The 21,253-nt window shown below is 37.3% G+C and overlaps 1 protein-coding gene across 1 annotated transcript in view; it reads left to right on the forward strand.

The window, feature by feature from the left end:
* Positions 1-21,253, forward strand: part of grin2cb (glutamate receptor, ionotropic, N-methyl D-aspartate 2Cb) — a 91,755-nt gene that overhangs the window by 58,571 nt on the left and 11,931 nt on the right. Inside the window, exons 6-9 of the mRNA XM_006635094.3 lie at positions 13,557-13,725; positions 18,096-18,249; positions 19,573-19,698; positions 20,875-21,104. Coding sequence (XP_006635157.1) covers positions 13,557-13,725; positions 18,096-18,249; positions 19,573-19,698; positions 20,875-21,104 — 679 coding nt within the window. The remainder of the gene's footprint in view (positions 1-13,556; positions 13,726-18,095; positions 18,250-19,572; positions 19,699-20,874; positions 21,105-21,253) is intronic.

Genomic DNA, 21,253 nt, shown 5'->3' on the forward strand with positions numbered 1-21,253 from the left:
AGTTAAGGTCAATGTCCTCATGGAAAGGATGTATCCACTAATACTGTATTTTGAATTATCTTGGAAAGCATACACAGTAAATGCCTGGCAAGGTTCTTAAATTAAAGAGAAGCCTTTCGGTATCCTGTCTAAACCTTCAGATTTTTTTCGTACACACATAAGAAAGAAATATCCAGAACAAAAACAGGAAAAAAATGCATTTTATTGTCTTTCTTCAGAAATCAATTTCTCAGATTGTGGTACACCTACAGTAGTACCTAGGATTTTTCTCTGTCTTCTCTGATACGTCTACTACTTTGGATAAAAAATGTGAATTTAAAGTTTTAAAAATCTGCAATATTTTTATGAAGATGAGTTTTATCAGCCTTTCAAAAAATGTAAAATAAATAAGAAAAATAAATTATTTACTATTTTTACTGTTGTATTTTAATATTGCTGGTCCTAGAAAAGTTTCTTATAATGTTTACAGTTAAAAGTGTTTTTACGCTTCTTTATTTTACTTTTTTGCACTTTTCTGATATTTATGAGCTTAACAGTACTCATAAGAAACAGGTTTGTAAAATAAAAAAAAAAATTAGGATGCATGCCCTAGAGAGCAGGGTGTTACAGTATGTCTCTGAACGGTCAGAATTCGCTGAAAGACTGCTAGTTTGAGTTTAAGTAGTTTTTTCTATCACTGGTCGATTTGAACATGAAGGGGGGTTTCGGTAGCCATCTTTGTTGGAATATGTTTTGATTTTATAAACTTGTGAATTTCCAGAGTAAAATCAAAGCATTTTTTCAAATTAAGGAAAAACTTCTTTACGTATTTTAGCGAGTTTTTGCCTTTACGCTTGCATTTTGCTGGAGAACTGTTAAATTAGCGATTTACTTTCGCGCTTCTCTATACTGAAACGCAAGATGAATATTCTTACGAAAAAAATGTAAATTTGCTTTATGCTGAAGTATCTAGTTATTAAACACATTTCTGAAAAAAAAATGCTGTCTTGTGATATAGTGTATAGTCTGTTGTGTTGTGTTTCGATTTTGCTGGTAAAAATATATATATATATTATTCACCCGTTGTGTAGTTTGTCTCAAGTGCCCTTCTCAGCATTACATTATTAATTTGTTTATTAATAGTATCATTGCAGTGAAAACAAACTTAATGGTTGTGCTTAAAAGATATTGGAGATCACCTGCATTTGTGATATGTTCAGAAATGATTAAAAAATGTTGTTTTTGGTAATGTAAAATGTAGTGTTGAAAGCAAATACACGTTTAGGTGAATATAACTACAGTACCTGGGGGTCTATATTAAATGGAGATTCTATCTGCATGGTCTTTGCCTGGACTTTAAAGATCCTATGAATCCCTGAATTCCACGTGGGCTCATAGACCATTGTCTTCCCTTATTGTAATTAGTGAAGCAATTTCTCTCTTTTTCTCCTGATTTGCTGTGCAGTGGATTAGCTTGGGTATAATGGCTGCATGCTGTGTGATAATATTGTATCACCCATGTCTGAGAAGCTCCTCATTTTAGTAGATAAAGCTGGTGTCCTATTTGAAAATTGCTGTGGGATCCTTTTGAATGAAAGGCACCATAAAATTGCAAAGAATTCTCAGTATTACCAGTTCAGGGGCTGATTTTCAAAGGTTTTACCCAAGGCAGCTGTAAATGTATAAAGGTATAATCTAGCAAGAGATGTCTTCAGTATGCTAAAGAAATCCTTGCTTTCTTAGACACAGTTTTAGAGAATTACAGTAGCTGAAGGTTACAGTATCTGAAGTAAAGAAAGTGTTACTGAGCATATCTGAATATTGTCATACTGTAGGTTTACATTATAATGTAAAAGAAATTTTCATTTCTTGAGACAGGTTCAAAAGTATATACAGTACTATATGCAGTATGCATTCTCTGTAAATAGAATTGGTGGATCTAATTTATTTCAGCGTGCACTCCCTAATGAAAGAATATGCATTTTTCTGGCATGACTGCATACTTTTAGTCGGCATGAACACAGAGAATAAAGCAAAAACAATGAAAGCAGCTTCTATACATTTTTATTCTATAGAAAAGTGACTTTCCCTAGTTATTTTTAAATCTTTATTCAAACATTTACTTCCAACATGCTGTGCAATCAACATATGCTTCTTTAACTGCTTCAGCTGCAATGATAACAACAACCTATAGTTGTTGCAGTTAATTACGAGAGCTTCTAACGAATTCCACTGGAATGATCTACTCCTTAATTATGCATGTGAATTTAATTAGCATCTAATCAAACTTTAAAGAGCTCATTCATGTGTCAAAATCCTAGAACAGTACAATTGTGAAGTTCAGATTTTATATGCCAGTGACATTTTAAGGTTGAGACTCTTTTCAGGTATGTGTGATATTACATTCTCCATAGAAAATGTGTGTTGCGAAATACACAGGTGCATAGGAGATATACAGTAGGGCAACTGTCCAGTCTCTGTTTTGGGAGTCTGTTTAAATAAATTATCAATGGAAGCAACTGAGAGATTCTTGGGTGTGGTGGATGGTATTATTTTCCACTTCTCTGGGAAAGAGAATACTACATGTCTGTTTAAATAACACAGCACTGTCGAGTTGCTGGTTGGCTTTCCCTTGAAGGTAGATCTGGAACAGGGCATTAGTATGGTCATTTGTATTGCTGTACACATACTGCCTCTTTAGTACCTCATTGTGGTTTGCCTTCCCTATGTTCTTTGGTTTTTGGTCTGATCTTCATTCTGCAATTCTGTTTTCATTTCTTGAAATAATATTTTTGTAGAGCAGAAGATCAGTTGGAACTCTCCAAATAGAAGCAAAAACGACAAGATAACTCTGAATTTTTGCAGGGAACTGCTTTGTCAGTCAGGATCATCATATTCCAGAGTTTCTAGTTTCAATGGAACTTCAATACCATCAGTAGTCATAGCAGAAAAAAATGATTGTTTTAATTAAAAATTACTCTTTATTTTATATTGTGCCTTTAACAGCAGCTCAAAGCAACAATAATCATTCTCAGTTCAGCTGAGACAATTTTAGTGATTCTTTAACATCCCTTGTGATTTTACTATCCTGTATTTTTTTGCAGTTTTCTGTAGCATATCAAACCCTATATACAGTACATTATATATTAACAGTATTTTTTGCGAATGTAAAGATGAAGTTGCTCAGATTGTTTCTGAACACTACAAGCAGAAAATAAAATATTTCTGCAACATCTACTGTAAAATAAAAAAAAAACTAAAGACAGGTGTGAACATCATTGCTTGCTTTGTTTGGTGTAATGGATGATTTGTGTTTGCTCTTACAAAGCATAATGCTATCGATGTTATTTGTACTATACATAGTTCGTATATAAGCCTGACTCATATTCTGGATATATATTCAAATCTCTTGCAACTAACATCACCAAAGAAAATTCATCTTATACTTTGTGATGTTTACTCTGGCTTAAAGTACAATTATCTTAAGTACTCATCTTAAGAGACATAAGTGAGGCTTAAAAATACAGCTTTTTAGCTGAAATCCCACAACAATGCTTCAATAAAGATAAAGTGCTGTTTATCCAATAACAGGGAAATAATTGCATTTCAGAAAAGCTGAAAGAGAATGCAAGAAAAATCAATATGACATAAAATCAATAAGAGGCACTGTTTTTTTTTAAAACCTTTTAGTTCTCTTCCATGCTAGTCTAGCAATTTCAGCAGTGTTATAACTTAAGAGCCATTTGCTGAAATATGGTCTAATTTTATGGTCACTGTTGCCAAGATTAATGTGGAGATAAAGAGACAGTTTAAAGACAATTAATCACGGAAAAATAGAAAAGTGTAATGAAGATGAAAACTAATAACTTTTTAGCTTAGCTTTTCTATGTATCCACTCTTCCTGAAACACCTTTCCTTTGGACATATTTAACTCTAACAAACTACAAATCTCTAGCTTTCTGAAACTGAACATTTTCTGCAATATTGGGTCCTTCACATGATCCACCACCCTCCTGTAATCTCATTTCATTTACCGCTGCTACTTATGAAATCAGTCCTTCACTAGCCCTGGCATTTGCAGAAAATAAACCCTTCCAAATGTCGCCTGCCTGGCATCTCGCTAACGTGGCTCATGCTGTCAAGGTGATTTCTAACCAAGAGAACACCCGTTAGATGGGAACAGAGACGAGTGTTTAATTAAAGCTGCTAGAACAGGCGAAAAGTTTGCTGCTGCCTGGAGCTATTGCACCAACAGGAAGGGATATCAGAGAGGACAGGTAATATGACACTGTTCAAAGGTGAGAGCTGGGGTCTGGGTACATGTCATTTTGCACTCTTGCTTTGCAATCAGTGGTCAAATGGTTTGGCGTCCATCTTAAGTTGGGGAGTGAAAAAAGGTTGTCTGTCGTAGCTTGTGCATGAGCTCACCTCACTGAATTTGTCCTCTGTACTTTTCTGACATTCTTACGATTGTTATAAAATTTAAAATATAAAGACTAACCTTTCCATTTCCATTTTATTCATCAGCTCGGCCTGATTTATTATGGCAGTGAAAAGGCCGTGGTTCCAATAGTGAGCTTTATTAGGGAAACTCTGGCTGAGGAGGATGATTGTCTGCAGCAGTGGTTACACAGTATACAGTTGCTTTGCAAATCACCAGCCAAGAGGCATGATGGGAGTCAGAGAGAGATTGGGGCTGTCACCTGTGCAAAACCAGCTTCCTGCCCCTCCCTCTTCCACCAGCTGGTTCTCCTGCAGAAAGACTTTTCATCTCTCGATCTAATTCAGTTAGCCCTTTAAAAATGGCAGCAACTCTCACATTAAACATTCATCGATCCACCTACTTCCGATTCAGGGTCAAGTGGGAGTTAGTGCCCTTCCCAGCAAACAAAGAATACAAGGCAGGGTACACTCCGGATGGGATGCCACTCTATCACAGGGCACACACATACGCACACAGTCACATCAGGGCCAGTTTTCTCAGAAGGTAATTAACTTGTCAGTATGTTTTTGGACTGTGGGATGTGACCAGAGCACCTGGAGAAAAACCCCATGAACATGGGCAGAACATACAAATTCCACACAGATAGAACCCCAGGGCCCCAGCACTGTGAAGCAGTAATGCTATCCACTCTGCCACCATGCCTTCCTCACATTGAACAGTTTAATAATATTTCAGCACACAGTGGTTTAAGACACTGCTGCAATACATGTGTCTGAAACAAAAAGCGTAATCATATATTCTTGAGGTTGACACTTTTAAAGCATCTTACCAAGGGTATAATTGCCTATTTGTCTAGTATTAATTTCAACAGAAATAGTCACAACTTGGATTGCAGGAGTAATTCTGGGGGGTAAGTTTTCTTGCTTGGTTTTACCATTTATATTTTGAGCACATGGCTCTACAGTCTTTACAGTTGGGAATCTAGCATCCTGATCGCTGCACAACAAATTCTGCTCAACATTTAGTCATTTACATTTAGTAAATAGAGTCTGCATTTCTGTGAATTCTGTAATTCTATGAAACTGACAGAATATAATAAACTAGTAAAAATTAACTATAAATAAGCACAGAATGAGAGGAAACAGGAGAATTTAACAAATACAACAAGGGTTTGGAATACAGGTAGATTAAATAAAAGCCCTGCTAAAGAGGAACATTTTGATTTTTTATTTAAAAGTTTATTTTAAAGTGCTCAGGGAAGGTGCTTTGGGACCCCCTGTAATGGACTAGTTTTCCTCCCACTCTGTGCTCCCTCCTTGCGTCCTCTGCTTTGTGGTTTAGTTCACTACTGCCCTCCACTTCAAGCTCCTCAATTACGAGAATAAATGTTGTCCTTTCAGGTAATTGTGTTTTGTTGTGACTTTTTGTACTTTTTACAAAATATATACAAAAAAATGTCCACTATAAGTAAGCCACAAAATTCATGCCAATTGCTTTAAAAACATGCTTGTTTCCAACATAGAACCCTGTTACATTAAATGGGAAGGTTTTAGAAAAGGACACAACACAAAGCTGAAACAGGAGCGGACAAAAACACAAAGACCTATAGACATTTTGTGATGTGAATCATGCAATGACTGATATTTACACAATAAATGCAGAAGTGTTCCCGCTATGTCTGGTGTTCATAGTGCTTTGGAATGGCTCCTTTTTTCTCCTTGTGATCGGTGTCTCTAATTTGAAAGATTCCTCTAAACAGCCATCAAGCCGGGTTTCGGCAGTTTTGGCCACCCTCAGACAGAATCACAGATGGGCCTAGTGCGATTTAGGCACTGGAACTAAAATAGAGGTTGGCATCAGGTCTCTGTATGTAATTTACTGCTTAATTGGGTGATTGACGCAAAAGTAAGCTGACACTTTAATTCACAACATTCATGCTGCAGAGCAGTTGACTCTGCACTTACTCTCAAGGAGAACATGTGTAACAGTCTTCAGCATCCCTGAAGGGTGTTGTACAGAACTTGAGACAAATTTACAGGATGAGAAGCTGTGACTTTCATGACTTTGAAATGGAAACCACATACAAATTAAACGTATAAACTATATACAGTATTTCAGTCACACAGTTACCCTTTTTAAACTGTCCCTGGTATTTTTAAGAACTATTATGCTAATGTGTTAATTCCAGAAGTGCATTGTTGTTGTGGATATTATCCACGCAGTCACATGACAATTATCATGAAAAGCAAGGCATATTTGTAATATTAGAAGGATAACAATCATTTTTTAATAATGGTAAAAAATAATTGTCATTTCAAGGTATGAAGAAAATGAAGGGATGTTTTGTTTTTGCATGATACTAACATGATGTAAAGCAATATCAAAATATTATAAATGCAATGCTCTTTTGGATAAGTTATTTCCCCTGTTCAGAAGTATCACATAAAAGGAGCAAATGTCAAATGTTCCACTATACTGCTGAAAAAGAACCATAGTAGTAATTTCATTAACTTTAAACTCTTTAAAGAGGAAAAACATACGACAGAGTTACCTTGATTAATAACACTAATCCAAAGTAGTTGAACTGCTACTGATCTCCATGCTCCTGGCACTGTGACAGTAATGGGTTTCTTGCATAAAAAATATAGTACAGCCTCCAGCTCACTTGTTTAGTCGCCTAGTAATACACATATATTAGTAAGAATTTGAGGAATGTTTGAGGGAAGTGTGACTTTCCAATGAGAAAGCAGATGTAAATTCATTTTTGAAATGAATCATTTGAACAGCTACCATCCAAAGAAAGTTCAAGTACAAACTGTATCATGACCATCCTTCACCTTTTCAATGCATGTGTAGAAATACAGTATTTCTCTGCAGTGCATCTCATGATTGTGGTTAGATCACCAGTCACCATATTTTATGAGCCTTCTAGGGAAGCAAAATTATCTTCCTCTCCAGACACATTAAGTTCTTCATACTGGTCTTTGATCTGTTTATTAATGTGAAGTGAATTACGGATATGAGCAGACTAACCACACATTAAACTGCTAAACATTCAGAAGGATACAAAGCCACTACAGATTTTATAGCAGAAAACAGTGGTCCTCTAGGAATAAATGCCACTGCAAATAATTGAATAAGATGTCTATTGCATTGCATTTTGAATCACTTCAAGCACTTACTGTTTATAAGCCATCACCAGGTGCAGCATACGTCAAGCTCATTGCTTTAAATTCGGTAAAGTGGCACGGTCAGTTGCACAGTTGAAATGATGGAGGCCAGGTGGTCTAGAGGTTAAAGGAAAGGCTTTACTATAAGCAGGTTCTGAGATCAAATCTGGCGATTCACTGCATGTCAATCTGAATAAAATACTGATCTTTCTGCTAAGTGGAATGACTAAGGTCCTGCCATTATAAGGGATACTGCTGCAGCTGCTGATGCACAGTTCAATTACTAGTCTCTTTATGCAGCCTTGAATAACAGTGTCTGCTTAAAGACTAATTACTCCTATAAAATATTGCTTTTCTGCTCCATTGGAACATTTTGTACAAGACTGCTGCTCATAAAAGCTCAGATGGGCTCTAACAAAGTCTTAAATTTCCCAAAACTAACTTAATGAGAAGTCTGGTTACATCCTAATGAATGTGAAATAGAGACAAGATACTGTATGTATAGTGTATTTGGTATAACACCTGACTGAGGATAGATGGGCGACGGGATGTCCTGGGTACAAGACTTATACAGTATATTGCTGTACTTACAGTAGGTGAACACAAAGTACAAAATTAGGATCTAAACTATCTCCCAAATTTTTGTTATGAACTCCATTTTTGATGGTAAAAGGTATGAATACAAGACAATAATGCCATTCTTTGGACAGTAGTGTAAAATAAATAAAACAGCAGAAGCACCACTCATGGGGCTTTTAATTTAGGGGTTAAGGATCTCGTCCAGATGTTTCTTCAAACAAACAAGTACTGTATATCAGGCTTGTCTGGTTATCTTGTTCCAGACTCCCACAGTCCTTTGCATAAAAAAAAACTTGTGTCAATTCACTTTCCAGATTTGGAGAATCTAAGATGCAGCTCATTTTCTGATAAGAGTCACACAAAATTAAATAGCATTAAAAGGTCCCTATCAAGGAATAACCTTCCAGCCCACTAGTGCTCAGTCTCTTTGATGCTGGCAAGATCTGTCAGCACTCAGGAGGCATACAGTACCAAAACCCACTACCAGCTAATTAGTAGAAAAGCAAAAACTGCAAATTCAGAATAGCATTCCTTAAGGCATGAGCGCGGAAGTAAGGTCGGACATTGTACTAGTAACTTTTTGAGTGTAGTTTTTGCGAGAGATTAATTCATGAGCAAAATCTTTCCAGGGTACACCTGTACAGTAGGACCGATTGTATGAAATGGATTATCTAAACACATTCTTTTATTTTTTCACTTCAATGCTCAACACAAGCAACAAGAACACTGTCAGCTAAAATCAACCAAAGAGGACTGATTTCAAATCTTTCAAATTCGTTTTCATTTGACAGACAATATCTGTGAGAGTTCACAGCTTTATTAACCAACAGTTCTTGCCATGGAGGTACTATTGTTTGCTTTTTGCCTTAGCTTTTCCCAGCTGGAGAAAGTAGTTTCTCCTAACAGGCAAACCACTTAACCAATCAAAAGTGCATTGCAACAAATCCAGGATGTGTCAGCCTCTGTTCACATGTGCATACAGACCCTAAAGGGAGAAAGACATACTCTACTTGTTTGATGGAGCTTCAAATAATTGCAGACCTGAGCGCAGATTATCATGAGTAATGAAAATGTAAAGCTAACTGTTTACAACTGATTTATTGGGCTGACACTTCTATCTTACTTACAATTGTACCCATTTTTACAGCTGGATATCTTCCTGGAGCATGTGTACAGCATCTGTGCTTCACCTCTGATTTGAGCTGCACACAACAGAACCCTCACTACTGCTACCAAACAGACTCCAGAACATAACAGAAATTTCCAGTTTTACAAAAACACTTTAATGCCTACTGCATTAACACCAGCCTTTTGTACAATAGTATCAGTATGGGTTTCCATCTTTTGTCAAGGATGAGCTAACAGATACTTACTGTGCATGTAACTACTCCATTTTGTGCTTGGTGTTGTGTCATACTGTACACTGTACATTTTCATTTTATCTGGACATTTCATTTCATTAATAGCAGGGCTCTGTAGTTTAACATCAGGAAGCTATTTCTTATTCCAGCTTGCATCAGATAATATAAACTAGTACATAAAGGTCCAAAAGGTCATAATTGCCATTATATTTATCCATCCTCTGTCATAAAACCACATATTTCTAGAAAGGAAATGTGCAGTGTAGAGTGCATCACAGAAGCGCAAAGCACAACAGAGGGACACTCGAGTTCATCACTGGTCACATACAGTACATACAGTACACAATGTAAAGACACAACTTAGCTAGCACGTTAACCCACAGAGGAGCTCCCGAACCCCAAAAACATGACAAGAGAAGATCCCCCTCACCCAAGAGCATGCAAACCCCACAAAGAATTCATCCCATTCAGAATTCAATCCCAGGACCCAAGATTTGCAAGGTTAACTGCCACACCAGTGTTCATTTGAAATAGATTCACGTGATTGTAATTCAAAGCCTAAAATTAAAAACATCTGCTCTTCACCTTGTTCAAGTGTTCTTTCACATCACAAGTTTAAAGCCCCACAACATTCTCTTATCATTTTTCTCTCACCTCACTTTGCTTTGCAATAAATTGACCTACAGTAGTGAAACATTTCTTTCTCGCGTCAAGCAGTATTGGTTTGATTGCACTTCACAAGATCTTTCCCCGTCTGGCTGCAGCACAAGGAATGCATCTGTTATCATTTGTGTGAAAGATGACACCTCCACAGTCTGAAAACAGGAACTGCAAGATATAACACATTGAAAGTAAAATTTGCTTTTCCTGGAATAGTGTTGATAATAAACATATCCAATTTTTAAATATTGAATTCTTAGCCCATAAATAAAAAAACTGCACCATAAAATGAATGTCACTAGTAATATACTGTATCCCTCTCTTCTCTACAACCCTTTAATCCATTTAGTGTGTTACCAAAAGACATTCCAGTGATCACATTTGCGCGAATCTGTCTGATAACTTACTACTATCGATTTTACCTCTCTGTGTTTCCCTGCTGAGCTGTAAATACAACCAATTTATCCCTTTTTAACTTAATTAGAGTAGTGTGAGTTGTGTATCAAGACCCTTCAAGTACTGCACTGAACCACAGCGTATGTCTCCTACAGTACATACGGCTGATTGAAAATCCAGAGAGAAAAAAAACAAAGCCCTCTTTCACATTTCAGATTTTACAACCTGCAATCCAGTTTCCAAAATACAGCAGTTGGTGTTGGTTTATATATGGAACAGGAATGGGTTTATTCCATGCTGAAAAGAAAAGACACAATGTTTCGGCTATGGAGCCACATCTGCAGAAGGCTCCACAGCCAAAACGTGTTCTTTTCTTTTCAGCACAGAATAAACCTTTACCGGTTCCTTTGCAGCCTACGCATGCTGACGCAGCTGCCTGCTTGAACTCGGTTTATGAATTTAAGGCTTGTTAACTAATGATGGGTATGTATGGGCAAACTAATATTTCATCATGTAAAACTACAAGGGGCTGTAGCTCATAATAACTGACATTTATCCTCGAGCAAGGCAATGGCATCCTGTCTCTCTCTCTCTCTACAAGAAGGCCTTATTAGTTATTAACAGCGTTTTGTTCAGTTCAATTAAATTTAACAGTAAGGAAACGAGGTTGGGGAACTGTTTTGTGCTCAGACTCCGTGATGTTGTTTAAAAGGTTGTGCAGTGCTGATCAGTTGCGGGTGAGCTGTTCGTTAGCTGCACGAGTAATCCAGCGATGTGTCTTATTCCTCCCTTTGTTTTGCTTGTCGGATTTGTTTTGGTCAGCCCCGGCTGTCACTCCATCTGTCAGCCCCGTGACATAATACCGGAGGCCTGCCGAGCTGCCCTGTCCTCTCTGATTCTTGACGTCAGCGTGGCAGCATCGAGGAGTCCTTTGATTTGACTCGATTTCTGGCACGAGGGCTGCCGCTTTGAGTTGTCTCGGAGAGCACGGGGAAGCGGTCTATTTTTTAAAAGGACCTAAAGCAGGACAAGCAGCCGTGTTGCACCCTTAAATCGCAGTATTCAAAAGAGCTCAACTGTTATGTCAGAGAGTTTTTCATTGCTCTATAACAGAACAAAGGAACAAAAGTCCACTTTTTCAACTCATTACAGACCCCTGAAGAGCGAAATAAAACCTTAAAATTGCATTTTAAGATTTGTTTAATGGTTTAAGTCACTGTTTAAATGTAAATTAGTTCAGGGCTCTCCTATCGTCAAGTAACAGTTAAGGTTCCTAATCTGTTTTATGCACTCATTCCTTAACGTGGAATCTTAAGTTCCTTGATATTGAAAAGACTGAAAATTAATTTAACTAAAACTTTAACATTTTATATCAGTACAGTTAATTAAGCTTTGCAACTGAAATATGACAAAAACTAATTCAGTTTTTGACTTCTGAAAGAGTGACATTTTAGTCTACTTAAAAGTGTGACTAAAATGTGACTATATCTAATAGGCATTTAAGGTGATATGACTGAGACTATAACTACAGTAAATCAAAAACTGATGAGAAAAGTAAGACCAGTTCTGTTCTTAATAGTAGTACTCTAAGAATTGCTAGTTATTCAGCCCTTACAAGATTCTGTTTGGAATCTTATTTTGATGTGTTCCTTCCCAAATGTGAGATCGGAGCCTCTTTCCTCCCCCATCCCTCTCAGCGACAATCATGTTCTCTGTATAGTAATGATTGTGGACGTCTCTTAATCTGTAAGAAAGTGAATTCGACTCCATATCTACTTTGCCGTGCTTGTAGAAGGCTTTCATGTTTTGAACAATTGATAAAAAATGAGAAACCATTGTTGGGCACGTCTAATCAAATTTTACTGCTTGATTGAAACTTGCTGTGCACGTTCATGGGTAGATAACAGCAAATTATGGTAAGGATATGACAGAGTTGGAATACCTTGGAAGTCAGAGCTGAGCTAACTAACATTTAGCAGTACAGGAGCAAGGTTATTAGAAAGGCCACAGAAAACTCCATAATAGAATGTTAAAAAAATAGTTAAACCATACTTGACAGTTTCTGATGTGCCCAGACTATTTCATTTTTCTGAGCTGTTGGGAACAGAATTGGGTTTCTTAGGAATCTACATCATAAAACCTCTAAAAGATCAATAAAATGCATGATAGTGCAACTGCAGGTCCAGACTGACCACATCTCACAATATCATAACTCATTCATGTTAATAGAAAAGCTTTTGTAGAGCAATCAGAGTTTTTGACATGTGATGCCTGGAAAATACTAGATTTGGGAAAAGAAAATGATCACTGAAATATAAAGAATTAAAGTTAATTTATTTATTTTTCTTTTCCTTGCAAAGGAGCAAGTTAATAGTACCCAAACATACCACTTTACTTTATTAATGAAGCCATGTGATGGAAATACTGTATAAACTTTCTACTTGCAGATCAACTGCAGTCAAAAGCAATGACAAATGTAAGGTATAGCCAGGGACTCACTCAATCAGTTTTTAAACACAGCCCAGGGTACAGACCAGCTGTTGCTGATGAATATTGTAAAGTCAAAAGTGACAAGCATGTCCCATTTAGAAACAGAGAGCCCCCTACTTACAGTACTTACTGTACTTCCTTTATTGTCCCACATGGGAACTTTGCTGTGCAGGCAGGTAAAAGACATAGGATAGTACACAATACAGTTAACACAGCATAAACTCATTTACGAATAAGAAACAGGCATGCATAAGATCACAAAAACAAGTTAGCGGCTTTAACTGATCCTCACAATTCAGAAAGACCAACAAAGAAGCTGGGTCACCAGTATGTGAAATAGATACAGAAGACAAATGCATGATGAAAAATAAATGCAGTGAAAAATATAATCAGTTGTCCAAATTAATCCGGTAAATAGCCTTGGGAATAAAGGATAACTTAGTCCTTTTGCATTTACAGTAAATCTGTGTCCTGCAGGTTCGTTGGGCACACAGAACCCTACACCAAACTGTGCTGCAAAGGGTTCTGCATCGACATCCTGAAGAAGCTGTCCCGAACCATCAAATTCTCCTACGACCTCTACCTGGTCACCAATGGGAAACATGGCAAGAAGGTCCGTGGCATTTGGAATGGCATGATTGGAGAGGTGAGTGGGCACTTCCCTGCCAACCTCATGGCTGTGATGTCCTGTTTCTTTAAGAAATGTGCTCTCTCTTAGCTGTTGTATCCTTCACAGAAAGGCTGAAAATGACGCAGATACTACAATGCTACAAGAACGCTAAGCCCAGAAATTAGTCTATTAGTCATATTTCCATGCCATTTGCGCTCATTTGATTAAAAGGCTGTTATCTTTTTTTCCAAACCAAAAGTGTGCCTGAGTTTCCTAAATGAAGCATTATAGTGTTATTGAATGTTTTTAGGTTCAATATATGGTTGTTTCCTTCTGAAAGCTTTAGACGTTTTTTGTGATTACTTTTCTAATATATAGCATTCCTTACGGCCTACATGCAAAAGTAAAGAAATACCCCGTTCAGAAGATCATAGGAATGTGATGGTGGGCAGATGGTGACTTTTGTATTTCTGAAACTTTTTTCTAATAGAGCTTCTAATTTTATCACAATTTACAGTACATTAGGACTTTATATTGTGTCTCAATAACATAGTATATCATGATAACACAAATATCATGTTGTATGTTGTGTATCTGATGACATTTGCCATGCTTAATATATTTAAAAAATACAGCAAGCCAACACTGAAGGACCAAGTAAAATAACAGCAGTTCATTTAGAAAATACATTCTTTTTTAACAATTAACAAATCCTGGAAGTGTGTATTTTTTTGTAATTTGTAATGCAATGTAATCTTGTTTTCTTTTTTGTCGTTTAATGTTTTACAGATCTCAATAACATATACTAACATAATCCTCTAAGATTCTCATTAACGTTAAATTGACTAACTGTACTGTATGTCAGGAGGCTAGGCTTTTGATACAGTGGAATTCATGGCTGTTACAGACAGGTGTCCCAGATATAAACTGGGAGTATGCCTGAGGCACACCACATCCCAGCACAGTATGACCTATGAATGCCACAGTTATGCAGTGACTCAGATCATTTAGAAAATGTCTCTAATTAACATGAGACTGTTTTGATGATGTGATCCTCTAAAACTCACCCTTGGCAGTAGGCTGACCTTTTGGCATAGTGGAATTTATCAGTGTCAGAGGGTACTCTGTGTCTTGGGGACTGGGAGAATGTTGGGACAGTGATCTAATCCAATCTGGGGAAGAATCCCATTGATGGTAAACCATTGATAGGTGTACGATATGCTTCAGTCACAGCCAGTGAAGAAAAAAACTGACAAGCAAACAGCACTTCCGTATCTGTCACAATTTAAGTACTGTATAACATTTCATTAAGCATTAAGCAGATGTATGCAATATCTCAACAAAGTCAGGCATTTGCTTGAAAGGAAAATGTAAGAACATGTTTTGGTTCTGACGACTTGGTTGAGGGAAAGCAGCCTGACCAGAAGGCAGTCCAAACCCCAGTATAACATGAGCCACAGAGCTGCAGCACTGGTGAAGGGGTGGTGAGATGGAATATGCAAAATCCCATGAGCAGGTGATTGGTAGGAACTGGGACAGCGTTTATCTCCCATGCCTTCATTATGCACTCCGTTTACTCAGGAGTATCACACACACAGCATCACCAATCATGAACACCCTGCCATAACTGCCTGAGAAGAAGGAATTACTGTACTCTGACAGGACTCATACTGATTTGTTTGCTTGACCTTTTCTATTACTTTAAAACAATCTAGAAGTCAGCAAAGGGAAGCCCTGAAGTGAGCAACCCTTACTATTCTGTGAGTCTAGTAGGAGAGGCTGATTGTAAAATGAACAGGTGGGCATAACAATAAGACAGAGTGAGTGCAGGTTTTTGTGTGAGCACAGGGGCACTGCAGAGAACCCCAGTGTATGCTTTCAATTTGCACTGAATTTTAATATTTCGCAAAGCAGGCAAGTCAATTAAGTTATCATGGACTGCTGCCTGCTGCTCCCGCTACAGTCTGAATACATACAGTATACGTAGTAAATCCCCGAAGGTTTAGAATGACTGCTGAATATCTGGTTATAACATGAACCTTTGAAGCCATGAATGTACTGTAGATGTAGAATATGGTGATCTGGTTGTTTCAGTTTATACTGTCCTGTATATACACAATGTTGGTAAAAATACTTTTAAAATGTTGTCCATTACCATTGCTTATACAAATTATTGGTATAAGGGGTTACCTTTTTTTCTAATCACAATTAAGACATGGGGGGGGGGTATATTTAAGAGGTAATGTTATATTTTAAATATTAATTAATTACATAAAATAAATTAATTAGTGAATCAATATACTGCATAGATCACTGTAACCAATTTATTTTTAAAGGTTTTATTAAAACATTTTTTGCAAAAGGAATCCCTTACACTGGTATCTTGTGACTGCAATACCCTTAAATCATGAGATGTGCAACACGTGACCGATATACTGTACATTATTATTCAAACTTTACAGATTAGGTAAGCTTCGCCTTTAAGGTTAACATGAGACAGTAAAAAATGTAACAAAATAAAGCTTCCATGAAGGAAGAGTGAGGGACTCTTATAAATTAATGAGGTGAGAGAATAGAGAAGAGATTTGAAGTTGGAACAGAAGACGGTAAACTGTACGTCCTTGTAAACAATCTGCACCATCAAATTAATACATTTTTCCAGGTCTGTTACAATGGGGGTTAGTACATTCAATCTAATGCTGCATTCCTTGGCAGTGCAAGATACAGAGGCACAATTCAGCTCAATGAGCCATTCAATGTAGGGTGAAAAACCAAGGCGCAATGCAGTACCAGTGCTAAATCTGTCTATGTAGATGCACGACAATAAGAGATATTAGAAAAATAATACGATTTGTGACACTTATTGGAAAAAAAAGTCTTCTTGTCTGTGGGACTTTTTCAATCACACTAACAGATGCCTTCTGTCTGGGTTTATAAGTTAGATATTCAGCTGCTATTTAAAATCACTGAATGTACAAGCAGCAAAGATATGAGTTCAAAATAGTAAAAATCCAGTCCTTAGTATACTACATATACTGCATTGTATTCACAAATAAGTAAAATGATGGAAGTTTCCAATACTTGCCTGTCTGTGGTAGTTTTCACCCTTCATCATCACCATCTGCTTCAGACCTTATTATTATTATTATTATTATTATTATTATTATTATTATTATTATTGAAAAGGGATGTCTCCTTGTTTTCAGGATAAACTGGCACAACAACCTAATGTACTGTACTTATCCTCACACGTCACATCAGATGCAGTTATTTGCCACTCTAGATGCAATCTCAAACCCAGTGCTTTATCCCAGACTACTTGACACTTGTCCCCTCCCTTTGCCATTTCTGTGAAGAAATGGGTACTGTAAATATACTCCAGGAATTACAAAAACAACACTAATGAATGCAGGACATAGAATTCTAGACCTACGTAAGGGTAGACCAAGACAGTACATTTTTTTCCATAAACATGAGTGCAGTTCATAAAATGCAGTCCTTGCGAATCACAAAATCACTTTGTTTCAGTTGCATCTGCTTCAAATTGCTTAATCGATGTAGATTACTTCCTAAATTGATGGGCACTACTTAAACGATGTTCAGGGTCTAATCTAGCTGGTGATTTAAAGGATGCACTTAATCCAAGAAACAGTACCAATTAAACATTTAGATGCTTAAAGTGGAATTGCAACGCTATTTTTATATTTCGGGGTTAGAAAGAATCATCATTGATGAGTGCATTTCAAACCACAATAAAAGTGAAATGTACACAGTAACTTGTAAAACCTACAATTTACATCACAAAATGTTCTGCGATTCTGAACAAGACAACAAAACTTCCTGTGCCATGATGCAGCTTTATTACATTGTAAATAAGCAGGATTGTGTATACCTCACTTTTAATCCAATAGGAATATTGCTCTCGATTTTGAGATGGTTTTGCCAACAAATACTACTTGTGAACTCTGCATGCATATCACATTGGATTCTGCTGTGAAAGTTCTGCTGCACAACCTGTACTTACTTGCGTGTACATCACATTATGCTAGTCATTATGGGAACTAGTGTCGCAATTTGTGGAAACTTGTTTGCAACAACATGGCGATTTACAGTACTTTCACAAAGCTCATGATTTTGTGCTTAATTTAAAATGTGTACATTTTTTCAGTAGCATCAATTAATTTATTTTATTACCAAGGTTTAAAAAACAATCTGAGAACTTGGGACTGCAGTTCCCCTTTAACTTTTCCAGTTAATTGAAATCTTTGACCGGAAAAGTAGTTGTGCATGTATGGGTTTGTGATTTGAGAAGGTTTTGCTGTTCTCTGGGCCTACTTTTCTAATACTGTAATGAGAAAACACAGAGATGAAGATCTTATTTGTAAATTATATTCCTATATCTGTAGGTTTTCTACAAGCGGGCAGACATGGCAATTGGTTCCCTTACCATTAATGAGGAAAGATCAGAGATCATTGACTTCTCTGTGCCCTTTGTTGAGACTGGAATCAGTGTGATGGTGGCCAGGAGCAATGGCACAGTGTCACCCTCTGCCTTTTTAGGTAAGATTCACTCTTTTAACCATCCATTATCACAACCTTTCTTATCCTGGTGAGCGTCATGGCAAGCAACAACCTATTGTGGAAGCAAAGGGAGCAATGCATGACTGAGAAAACACGGCTGCTCTCTGCCTGGAGGTGGACCAGGCCACGCCATATACAGTAGCTAGCATGTCTTTGAGGGCTGGGAGAAAACTCTTGAGAAACACTGAGAGGACATGCAAGCACCACACAGACAGGTGTTGTACAGCACAAAAATCATTTTGTTCTGCCTTTTCAGGACTTGCCATCTCAAACAGATTTTAAAACGGGGCACAATTAGTGTACAATACAATTATATCTGTTAATTCGCTGAACTCAGAACTGGTGGTTTGTGGATTCAGGTCCTTAGTGCAGATACTGCTGTTGTACCTTGAGTAAGTTACTTTACCCCAGTTGCAGCAGTCCACCCAGCCATTTAAATGGCATGTTAATGAAATTCACATAACATACTGCATGATATACCGTAGCAGTGCCTGCAGCTGGTTAATGATGTCTTTTACCATGCAATTGCAAATGCATATTTTAAATTTTCTGTTTTAAGATGCAAAGTGACACCAGAATAATTTGAACTTTTTTGAGTGCAGGAAATGGAGGAGTCTTAAACACTGCTTGCTTTAAACAGGGTAGCAAGATTACCCTGGTAGCATCCAATTGGTCTTATCACTCTCCTTACCTTCAACTGCCATCATTACAGTGGTTAGGAATTATTGCAATGAAACACATGCAACAATTGTTTGTTGGCAACATACCTTGCTTGTGGAACTCTGAACCCTTATTTTTGCTGTAATTGCAAAGTAAAATTGTACATCACCTTTGGGAAAAATGTATGAGAAAAGTAGCCAATAAATGAATAATTGTTGTCATCAGCATCTTCAAAATCAGTGCTATATTAAAACTAAAGCTCAGAAAATGCTACAGTAAGGTATCATAAAGTACAACATTCCAAACATAGAATATATCTCCCTTTTCAGCATTTTCATTAGATATTAACTAACATTAATTTAGTAATGACTTTGTTTCAAGAAAACCCTTGTGAACCCTTGTGAACATGGGAGAACATGCAAACTCCGTACATACTGTAAGTGCCTCAGCCTGGAATCAAACCAAGGGAACAAGAGTTTTGAGGCAGTAAAGCTAACGGGCAAATATCTTGCACATTAACAGGTTGCATAAAAATACTACAAAAAGCAACTTAAATTTTTATTTTTGCGAATTCTACTTAGATATCTTCAGCTGAGAGCCAAGGTCATCCAATGATATATTTACTTTTTCCCTCCCCACTAGAGCCATATAGTCCAGCAGTCTGGGTAATGATGTTTGTCATGTGCCTCACTGTGGTCGCCATAACAGTCTTCGTCTTTGAGTACTTCAGTCCAGTTGGTTACAACCGCAGTCTCGTCAGTGCGAAAGGTAAGGATCGTGTGCTTGTCTGCAATACACTGGGCTTGCACACGGAACACCTAGAAAAGAATGCAAGCCTTGAGGTTCAGAAAGACAGCACCTTTATTTGATAACTTGTAGATGTAAAACAATGAAACCCAAAGTGAAAAGCAAGTCAGCAGCACTTACTTATTTAATCCAGGAATTCCAAAACCCTGCTGTGCCTGCTGTGCCTCTGTGTTTAATTAATGCTTGTGACTTCACAAAGCTGACATTGACTCTGTGCTAAACTTTTTTACAGACAGAGATTCAAAGAAAACCCTGCAAATCTGTAACAAGTGATAGATAAGTCATTACAGCAACAACAGCTCTGCTCACTTGAGTTGTTTGTGCTGTTTTCTCCCAACAACGGTATCAGTGTTTGTGCCATTTATTTATTTACTAACGTGGGAGCAGAGGCTATTAATTTTATGTTCCTCCCAATTCAGCAGTCTTCAATCTCTAAATGGGCTTGATTGCTAGAAAATGCACTAGCCTTAACAAAAACGTCTAATTTAAATGTGAAGGTCATACACAGGTGATCAGCACATAGATAAGTCATTCCATGTCCAAATCCCTACCATACATAAAGAAGATTGCACATTTTAATATAAAGATCTTCTAGTTGTTGTTAAATGTGGGATAATCTTCTACAGTAAATCATAATAATTCCCAATCTTATTTCTCAAAAGCTGTACACACTATATCATACATATCATAATCATTCTTTTATTAAATTTTGTCTCATGCATCCCTCCTCCAGCCACCCTTTCAGCTTCCCTCTGGTTAACTCACTCTCAATGGGAGCCCCAGACTCCTCATCCTACAGTCAGGGGGGTTAAGTCAAATCTCATTGTACTGTACCTAATTGCTCAATATACACTACCTAAACAGATTCATCTGATTCTTTTCATTAGATGTGTGTCATTATTCCCATAAACCCAGTTGCTTTTAATGATAATGATAATAATGATAATGTTAATAATGTTATCAACAATGTTGATAATGTTTTAGGATGTGATAGTGTATTTATTTGTTAAGATGTGTAGCTGGATTACAGGTGTCTGGGATTAGGGGCAAGTCATCTTTAATTGAACCACCATTCTTCATCAAAGGTCCCACCCTCACTCTTCTAAACCTTCACAAACTTTCCCTTTTGTTCTGCAGAGCCCGGTGGTCCCACTTTCACTATCGGGAAGTCGGTGTGGTTGCTGTGGGGCATTGTCTTCAACAACTCTGTCCCCATTGAGAACCCCAAGGGCACTACCAGCAAGATCATGGTACTAGTGTGGGCGTTCTTCGCTGTCATCTTCCTGGCCAGCTACACTGCCAACCTGGCTGCCTTCATGATCCAGGAGCAGTACATCGACACTGTCTCTGGGCTAAGTGACAAGAAGGTAGGAGATCACTTCTGACACACAAAGGAACACTGACCATAAACATGCATTTCTATTATACCACTCTTTATTTTATACAGTGTATTTCAGGTGCAGTATCTCAAAGGACTTAAAAATCATCCATCAACCCGTCCATTTCCTAATTACTT

This window comes from Lepisosteus oculatus, chromosome 9, assembly GCF_040954835.1.
Source record: "Lepisosteus oculatus isolate fLepOcu1 chromosome 9, fLepOcu1.hap2, whole genome shotgun sequence".
Classification (NCBI taxonomy): domain Eukaryota; kingdom Metazoa; phylum Chordata; class Actinopteri; order Semionotiformes; family Lepisosteidae; genus Lepisosteus; species Lepisosteus oculatus.